This window comes from Athene cunicularia, assembly GCF_003259725.1.
Source record: "Athene cunicularia isolate RWA chromosome Z unlocalized genomic scaffold, athCun1 chrZ_part1, whole genome shotgun sequence".
In the NCBI taxonomy this organism is placed as follows: Eukaryota; Metazoa; Chordata; class Aves; order Strigiformes; family Strigidae; genus Athene; species Athene cunicularia.
The window spans coordinates 33,650,601-33,660,561 of NW_020799142.1; the positions used below are offsets into that span (position 1 = coordinate 33,650,601).

At 48.8% G+C, this 9,961-nt stretch overlaps 1 protein-coding gene across 1 annotated transcript in view; it reads right to left on the reverse strand.

The window, feature by feature from the left end:
* Positions 1-9,609, reverse strand: part of SMAD7 (SMAD family member 7) — a gene marked incomplete at its 5' end in the record, with an annotated part of 19,290 nt that extends 9,681 nt beyond the window's left edge. The window contains one exon of the mRNA XM_026865864.1: positions 9,528-9,609. Coding sequence (XP_026721665.1) covers positions 9,528-9,609 — 82 coding nt within the window. The remainder of the gene's footprint in view (positions 1-9,527) is intronic.
* Positions 9,610-9,961: the final 352 nt, after the last annotated feature.

The following is a 9,961-nucleotide window of genomic DNA, read 5'->3' on the forward strand; positions in this document are numbered from 1 at the left end:
CCCAACTGCATTCCACACACACGCACGGCATCGCTGCCGCTCTCATTTCAATAACGAAAAAAAAGCCTCTCCTCTCAGCACACCGACCTAGAATTCTCCCCAGAGACTGAAAACAGACATAAATATGTTCCCCCCCCTCCGCAAAAAAAAGAACCACCTCCCCCAGCTCCCGTTCCCAGAGCAGCATCCCTCACAGGGACATAAAATCATGGAAAAAGCAGGGTTGGAACAAAAGTCCTTTTCACGCTCGTCGTGCCCCGCTCCGTAACAATTATGAAAACTGTTTAGCTGGGCTGGCATTTGGAGCATTTACTGCATTCCTGCCAATAAATTCCAGTCCCGGATCCGATGGAAAAGGCTCCCCCCCCCCTTCTTTCCCCTCCCTCCCTTGCCTTCATTCCTCCTGGCTTTCTTTACAACCTAATACCCTGTCGACGCGGGGCCAGGGCCTACTTAGGGGGAAAAAAAAACACCCAGCGCCAGACTGGAGACAGCATGCAGACTGAAAAAGTTAATCATTACTTCTGTCTGCCTTCATAATCTAATCATGCCTATTCCTAAGAGCAGGCGGTGAAGCACGCTCTCGTACAGGCAGGATCGCCGCCCAGGGACGGACGGACCGAAGGACAGACAGCATCAGCCCCTACCCGGGTAGGGGGCAAGCAAGGGATGGGCGGATGGACAGACAGCGTTTGGATGGAGTTCACAAGCCTGGCCACGGACACACCCCTCCCCTCGCCTCTCACTTTGCTCTGGATTAATAACGCTTAGCAATTATAGAGAATATTACATTCATTAAGTAATTAACCCTCCCGGCGCTCTGGTGGAGTTGGCACCCCCCTTTCACAGATGGAGGCTGGCAGAGGTTTGCCCCGGGCTATAAAACGGGGCAGGTTGGCAGGACCCAGATTAAAAAAAAAAAAAAAAAGACAACCAACAAAGAAAAACAAAAATCAAAAAGCTCCTTGTGCTCATCCCACCCCGCTTTCGTGGCAGCGGCAGAGCTGTGTTCCAGGCAGGGACTGTGCCATAGCCAGGGTGGCATCACCGCGACCCAGCAGCATCGCCCCATGGGGGCAATCCCGGGGATCCGGGGCTCGGCAAACCCAGCACCATGCCGGCGGCTCCAGAAAATAACCGTGGTGCAACACCTCAGGTGTGTCAAAGCTCCAGTCTTGACACCCAGGATACATTTTCCATGCTCGGCTGTGACAAAGAACAGGAAAACTACGGGCCTCTGCATATGAAGATTTATGGGTTTGTTCCTTATAATGATCTAAAAAGTCTCAGCCTGGCTTCCAAAGAAAATGAATTCATCAGTTCAAACGCAGTGATGTAACTTCAGGCTCCCAGCTCCTTTTCCAAATAAAACTCCTGTTATTTGATTCCTGCTCGAGAGATGATTTTATGGAGTTATTTACTCCATCCGCTCTGCCCGGGAAGGTGCTGCCAGAGCTCAGCCACGGGGTCACCGGCAGCTGTCCCGTGTGGGTGAGCAGCACCCCATCTCACAGTTTAACTTCTCAACTATTTTGCTATTTTCCTTGCTTTTCCACTCAAACCCCACTTTGTACACCAACGCGCAAACACACAACCCCTCAGGTATTATCTTGCATCACTCACCATGGAGGGAGCTCCCCCTTGGCAGCAATGCCCCACAATTTTTAAGCATCTATAAATTCAACCCATGAGTTTCCATCACCAAAAATCACTGGATCTAGAGCCAACTTCGTTGGTTGTAAAAGCAGAGAATGTTTGAACCTTCACCACCTTCCCAACACCTAAGTTTCTCCGAGGCAAAGCCAGCTCTTATGGATGCAGTTTTGGCAGCTTTACAAACAAAATCTACTCAACCTATATATATATATATATATAATTATATATAAAAATATTCAATATCTAATAAATATATTGAATATATTCAGCCTATGTATTACATATAATTATACATATGTTCATGATATATTAATGCATCCTATATATGTATATATTATATATAATTATACATATAATATATTCAATACACACATTCAACTTATACATATATATATATAGGTTGAATACATTTTGTTGAACATATAACCATCCACAGACTTGTTTATTATGTACACATATGGGTACACATTTTCTCCAAGTCTTAACATCCCAAGCAGTCTGAGCTATTCATTTAAGGGAGAAATCTGTCTTTCCACCTGCTCAGGACCCAAGGGAAAAGCCCGGAGAGCCCACGGGAGCTGGACTTCACCCCAAAGACAACTCGCCAAAACCCAGCACCCCACCAGGCACCTTACTTCATCCCTGAGGAGGATGAGGAAGGACCACAGAGCTGGGCACCTGCCATCACACACGGAGAAGCATCACCGAGAGCATCACCAGGACCTCCTGCAACCACCCCGTGGTGCTTTGGTGCTGCCGGCACAACCCAACCGGAGAGCTGAAGCCGGGAGGTTTTCATGCAGCGAGGTTAAAAGGGTAGAGAAGGGCTGAGCCAGCTCTTACAGGGTGGTTTTTTTTTTCTTTCCCCTTGCAAGTTAAAACCAAGATAATGACACTGGGTGGGGACCAATTTGAAGGGCTGAGCAGCCAAACCAAAATTAGTCTCCCGGCCAAGAGCTTCCTAGGCCTCACAGTTTGGGGAAGGAAGCTGAGAAAAGGCATGAAAAAAAAAAAAAAAGATTCCTCGGGAAGCTCGAGCGTCGCGCTCAAGCAAAGGTGACCCTGCTAGTCAAATATTTTTCACCATAATAAAAATAAAATCAAGTACTGGAGCAGCCTCCCTCAGAAAAGCTGGGCCCATGGGATGGGGGTTTTTTTCCTCCTTTTTTTTTTCTCCTCCTCCCCCAGCACTTTCTTTCCTTTCACTAATAACTATGTTTTCTTCTATTTTTTTCTTCTTGGCTCTTTCCTCATGAAAGACTGATGTAATTTCCTGTCTTGTCCCAATGTTTCCTGTTAATTAACAGGGTGAAAGTTATCATCACATATTTAAATGGCTACCCAAAAGAGGGGAGGGGAAAAAAAACAAGGGAAAAATAAAAAAGAAAATAAAAAAGGGGAGAGAAAGGCTGTCTGTTAGCAAACACCACTTCACATCCCTAGTAGCACAAAAACCCCTGGAAAAAGCTTTTTGGACCCAATGACTTCAGCACATTTGCGAAGGCCCCCATAGGGGTGGCTCCTGCGGCAGGTTCATGCACAGGGGATGCAAGCCCCCACCCTTCCCCTGATGGGGATGGAAAATCCCTGCAACATGTGCCCAGAAAAGCTTTTTCTTGCACCAAAAAAAGTAAAATAAAAGAAAATAAAATGAGAGAGAGAAAAAGCAAAACCAGAAGAAGCAAGAAGAGATAAGAGGGGAAGAGAGGAGAGGGACTAAATAAAAAAATACAATTTTTTAAAAAAATAAAATAAAATAAACTGCAGAGGCAGCCAGCAACACCCAAGATGCCGCATTTCTTAAGAGAAGTTAAAAAATAAAAAACATAAAACCAACAACCAAACCAAGGGGCTAATCCAAAGTCAGAGGGCGGAAATCCTGCGAGACGCCAAGCTCCTTCCCTTCCCCAACCTCAGCCCCATGCAGGATCAGGCCGCTCACTTCTTTGTGCCCTCCCGTTCCTCAACAGCAGCCGTGACGCATCCAGTACCCCGGCGGCACCGGAGCCAAGCCGGCAGCCTCGGCACGCCAACGGGGGGTCAAAACAAAGCGATTTAGGCAAAAAGCGAGGGTGGTTAGAACAGAGACCGTGCCTCAGCGGTTAATAATATCTCAGCGCTGAAAATAAACTGGAAAGGAAGCTCCTTTGTGACAGTAGGCAGGCGGCCAGGCTGCGGCGTGGGTCATTCAAGCCGGCCGGGGACGGCGGTGGGGCTGGCACCCACGCGCACCCGGCCTTGGCCAGCACCCGCCGCCCAGCCTATCACCCTCCCAGAGCATCCAGCCAGGGCTCGGGGGGGCTCCACACACCTCCATTTTCCCCTCTGCACCCCAAAATGGTGTGTACCCCATTTTTTTTTTTCCCTCTCTGGCATCAAGGTTTACAGCCTTGGCCGCCACAGTTAGAAATAGGCATCCCCCCATGCCGACGGCGGGGAAATGCATGTGGTTAATGTTACTGGTTCCTCTAGTGTAAGTGATACCCGCTGGCAGACAGCAGGGATGGAAACGATGCAGCCCGCATCCCTGCCAGACCAGGGCTGCTCCTCTACGAGTGTTTTTGTCCCGTCAAGTTTTAAATGTCCCCAACGATCAAGTTGCCGGTGCTCATCGGGACAACTTTTGCAAGCAGAGCATGGTTTGAATCAACACCTAACCTCCAAAATTCACCTATTTGTCCTCATTCCTCCCTCCAGCACCAGGCTGCGGGATAAAAGCTGAGTGGTCCACATCAAGGTCCCCACCATGAAGGACTCTGGTGGCGGGGTCATCTGCATTTTATTGTCGACTGCTCTTAAGGCACCATTTGGTTGGGAAAATCTGAAACCCAGAAAAATGGATTTAATGGAGCTGTACGGGGATGGTTTGAAACACCTGGCATTTAATGGGGGGAGCACCCCTGCCATCAGGTTGTTTTTAAAACCCCTCCTAGAAGCGTATCTAGGAAAGGATCAAAAGGCTCTACAGGACTTAACTATTAAATGGGTTCTATTCACCTGGGGGGGTGGGGGGTGTGTGGGATAATTAGCCAAGAGCCAGAAGCCAGGAGAAGGATGCCCCCAGCATCCCTGTGGCAGCAAGGGGGCTATACTGGCTGTGCCCCCGGGGGGGTCCCCAAAGGGCAAGATCCCCCTTAAACTAAAAAAAAAAAAAACAACCATGGGGCTGAAGGAGCTGGAGCGGGTGGCCAAGCCAAGAGACTCGGGGTCAGTGCCAAGCGCCGGCTCCCTCCTCCCCGCCGGCCACGGTCAGATGATGTGCGAGGCGAGCTGGGAGGCTCCTAGTCTGGCAGGCAGCCTGCTTTGCTCCAGAGGCTCCAGTGCTGTCATCTTGGCGTTAACCCCTGATAACCTTGTCCTTTCCAGGACAGGATGGTGGGTTTTAGGTAAGCAGGGAGGGGGATCATGTCTCCTACGAGGCTAGAAGGGGAAGGGTACAATGCCCCGTGATTCTCAAAGCAAGTAAAAAAGTATTAAAAGGACGTATGCTCAAAAATAAGCCAAGAATAAGTGACTTTAAAAAAAAAATTCCCAAGCAATTGTTTATCCCTGGGACAAATATACAATCCTAGTTCCACAGGAAGATGTCTCAATTTCAGATTATAATAGGATGCCAATTTGTAAATAAAGACATTTCACAGGAGGTTATAAACTCTGTATGAGATGGAGGTGGAAGGAGGGGGGAATGGGAAAACACAGGCAGGACTCTGCCAGAGAAACCGTGTGGGATCCCATTTACAGGGTGGGGGGAAGCGATGGGGAGCCACTTCGGGGAACAAATATCTCCGGATTGGACAAGGTGCTTCTTCCCTTGCGAGCAGATACCAGCAGGGATCAAAGGCATAGTGAAACATTCCCGGCCTGCCCATGACTTCGGAATGAAATGTCACTCAACCAAGCAGTCCCTTGGACCACCACTGGGAAAGCCGGAGCATGGAGCAATTCTGATGTTTCTCCAACCCTCTGAGGTCTTTTTCCACCTTTTTGGTGCAGAGGAGTCAAGAGGCAGAAACTGAGGCTGCACTTGCTCCAGAAGAGCCTTGCGGGTCTCCCAGCCTCAAGCCTTGCGGAGTCTTGGTCCAGCACCCACCAAGCACCATCACTCAATGTCCACTGGCTCCAGGAGACCCTCGGGTGGTTCCAGAGTCAAGACAAGTCAACAGGATTGGGCTGAAATCTGGGTAAAGTCTCAGGTTTGATATGTTATGAATAACCCCTATAAATAAAACAGCAGCAGAGGTGGCAAGGACACAAGCCAGCTCATGTTGCTTTCCCTCCATGATGGGCTTCTTGGAGAGCTTCAGTTGCCAGCACATCCAGGACTCCTCATCTCTCCTGCAGGAGAGTCACCTTCTTGCACCACAACCTTCCATCAGCCAAGAGCCATTAGCCCCGTGTCACACACGGGTCAATGGGAGATGTCCAGGGCTGGGTGGGGAGAGACCCAGCACCACCATCATCAAGCACCACCAGCTGTCTCCTACCCAAGGAGCAGAGCTCCTTCGTGGGTCACACAGGAATATGGCCCCCACCGATCAGATGCCACCAGACCACGAGCTGACCACCATCGGGCCCTGCAAGCATGGCTTTGCTTGTTTGAAAAAAGAGTCATAACCAAACACATCTGCTGAGAACAAGTCAGCTCAAAATACAGGAAAAAACACCCCCTGTCTCCTTTTTACATAAATTATTTTTATGTCCAGTGGGAAATTTTTGCCTTTAACCATGTTGAGTATAGAAAGGGTCTGGACTGGTAACACCTGAGCACAACCATCTTGGTGGTAGACACTGTGAGCAAGCAGTCCCTACCTACCCACAGAGTGACCACCGATAAAAATAAAGATATAAGAAAATAAACAAAGGCAAGAATATGGAAGCAAGAGCCAGGATCTCAGGGGGAATGAGGGGTGCATCAGTTGGAGAAAAGGATGTCTGAGGAAGAGACAGCAGAGGTGAGATGAGAAGAGGACACCAGCACAGCATGAAGGACTAAATATTGCACTCCTGGGCCAGGAGGGAGAACAGAAAGAAGGCGGGAAAGAGCAGCTCAGATCAGTTATCGCAAGGAGAAAACATTCCCCGTACATTCCCCTGGCCTTGCTGCTCCCCCTCCCACATCCTCCAGTGCCTCTGGTATCCATCAGTGAAATTGCCTTCAGCCTCCAGAAGTAGATTTGCAACCCCAGAGGTGACCAGACATGACACTCCTCCTCATCAAAGGATCCTCATGGAGAGCTGCAAGGGCACTCGCTTTCTTGCCCTTTTTAATGCTCCTTCTGCCATCACCCTCTCAACCCCACCATGTGGTTTTCCTGCCAGGGTAGCTGTGAACCCCAAGCTGGCCTCGTTCCCAAATTCTCAGTGCCAAGAGCGATCTGCTTCACTAAATCCTACCCTTCCAGCTTCCAGACATTAGGGCAGGTCTACCGGCTTTGAACACCGCTACTACACCAGCATCAACTGCCCAACACTGGTGGCCAAAGGCTACAGTGCTAGGTGGCCATGATGCTACAGCAACACACCATCCCCCCACAGTGTCTTCTACAGCCACCTACTCCAGCTTCCAAATCTTCCAAAACTGAGGGGTTTTTTTTCTTTTCTTAAAGCCATCCTTTCATCAAGGAGCCACCTATCCAAAGTGTACAGCCCTGCTCTGGAGGGGATGAAGGATGCCGTGTTCTCCACCCGGCATCACTCATCTCCACCTGCCCAAACTTAGATAAGACCAAGCCAAAGCACTCCCCATGTACCCTGCCAATAACTCCTTAAAGCCCACTTCAAATACACTCTTCTGCTAACTAAAATATGCAGGGGGGTTAGAAAAAAGAAGGAGAAAGTGAGCTTTGGAAGATTGTTGTGAAGTGCGTTTATTTTCCTTTCTCGACTGGGTCTCTCCAGTTGGGAATTTTCAGTGCTGCACTTCTGCGCACGGAAGGGAGATGCCAGTAAATCAGAGCAAATTCAAAACAAATGCTCTTTCATGTGGAGGCATTCGGCTTTGTTTCAGGGCTTGGGTAGCTAACCGTATCCCTTCATGAGTCAACTCTCCTATCAGCTCCTCATTAAACTAAATGGCTACAATTACATTTGGGTAGGAAAAAAAGAGCAGTTAATGATTGTAAAAGGTTCTGTTTCTAGGCTTGGAGGGTGGGGGGGGAACCTTTGATAAGGAAGACCAAAAAAAAAATCCTATGAAATAGTAGAGTAAAATAAGTTTCAAAAAAAGCATTTTCAGGGGGGAACATGCTTTCTTTCGGGGAGGGGGCTCTATGAAGGAGCTGGGGCTCCCCTTCCCATGGCCCTTCGGGAGGCACCGGGAATGAGCCGTGTTATTTCCTGCAGCCCAAGCCCCCACCTCCCGCCTTCCCTTCGGGAGCGGAGCAGCCAGACGAGATGTTATCAATAGGCTGAACCTTACAGAAAGCCCCCTTTTAAAAGCGAGTACTTCCTCTGCTTATTTCATGTGGTATCCTGTGGAACTGAACTCTCTCCTCCCCTCTGCAACGGGTGTATTTCAGGAGGAAAAAGGAAAAAAAAATAATTCTAACAACATCCTTATTGTGTTGTTTTGCTTCTTGTCTTTTTTCTTATTACAGTCTTTTTGTTTCCTTCCCTAAAGCTATAGGCTCCAACAGCAAAAAAATAAAGAAAAACCCAAAAGTCTTCTGTATTTGAAAAAAAAAAAACAACAAAAACCCAGCAACAAGTTTCTCTGTTCCCTCTCCGTTTGATTAATTCTCATTAGGGCCTTTGAACAAACAATATGCTCCCCTCTCAAATAACAGACAGGGTATATATTACACCCAAAGGAAAACAAACAAGGCTCACTTAAAGACATCCACACCAAACGCAATTCCTGGAGAGAGGTGGGGGCAGATGCACGCACGCGTGTGGCCGCCACCGACCTATTTCTGAAATTCCAGTTTCAGAGCAATGAATAAATCATAAATCAGGCAGACATGCCCACAAAGGGAAGCACCTTCAAACATCAGCAGGTACATGCAGGTACGTGGTTTCAGACACTTTAATCCTGGTAGAGACAAAGCCCAGCCACAGAGTTGGCTGGTCCAGGGTGGGAGATGAGGTGCTGGAGACATCACACCTTGGAATAGGTGTTGGGACTTGGACTAGGTGAGCTTTAAAGGCCCCTTCCAACCCAAATCATTCTAGGATTCTATGAAAAGCCCAAGAGGGGTGGGGAAAACAACCCTCCAAACCCCCATCCCGCTACGGCACCTGGAGGCTGAAGGAGATGGCAAATGGAAAAACAAGGGAAATCATAGAGTATCCCAAGTTGGAAGAGACTCACAAGGATCGAGTCTGACTTCCTCTTCAACACCCTTTGCAAAAAAAGCGGTCACCTTTCCTCACCAGGCATCACAAGCCTCATGCATGAGATGCAGGGTGCTGGTTACCCTACCAGGAGCAAAGCTCAAGCACGGCTCTCGTCCAAGAGAGAAGAGGTGTCAGCACCACCATCAAGTCAAGGAGAGCTTGACACCGAATCCTTCTGCAAGGCACACCCACACCTGCTCCGATAATCCATGCGTCCAAACTAACGGGTGGCCAACATCCCTTAGCCTTCCCCAGCACACCTCCTCCTGCCTCGCTCCGAAAAGTAATGGAGCGCAAGGCTGGAATTCAAAGGAAATACAGGCTTTGGGGGTTGGAGAAGCTCAGTGGGATTTCAACGCATCCTCTGTGCAAGAGGTACATGGCTGCTACTGAAAAGAAACCTAATTCCCCCTTCGAGCACACCTTTCTCAACAATGTGCATCCCCAAAACTCCCCAACATCGCTTCGCCTTCCATCGGGACCCTCGGTCAACACAACTTCACGGCCAAAATCAAAGGCAACAAGAGATGTCTTACCTGAAAGCCCCCCAGGGGCTAGACAATTAGTTCCCCCTGTTTCAGTGGAGGAAGGCACAGAGTCTGGACAATCTGCTGGAGAGAAGAAAAAAAAAAAAAATCAGTATATAGGTGGTTCTTCGCAGGCTCCCAGCATCGCCGCAAGCAGAACACACATTCCAAAGGGTTTAGCAGGAAGCGATTACTAATTGTCTGCGCAGAGGCAGTAGTTCATCAAGAAGCATCCACCCTAGCTCATCGCCTCCACCAAGGCTGCATGCTGTGCTTCATAAGCAGCCAATGCTGATTATAGACCAGCAAAAATTACAGACTGGCTGCCACCTCTCCGGCCAAGTCATCGGGTAACGAGATCAAGGTTGTCATCGTTCTGATGTAAGCGAGCTCCCAAAAATGCTTAAATCATGGCTTCACGCACCCAATTTAGTCGACACCTG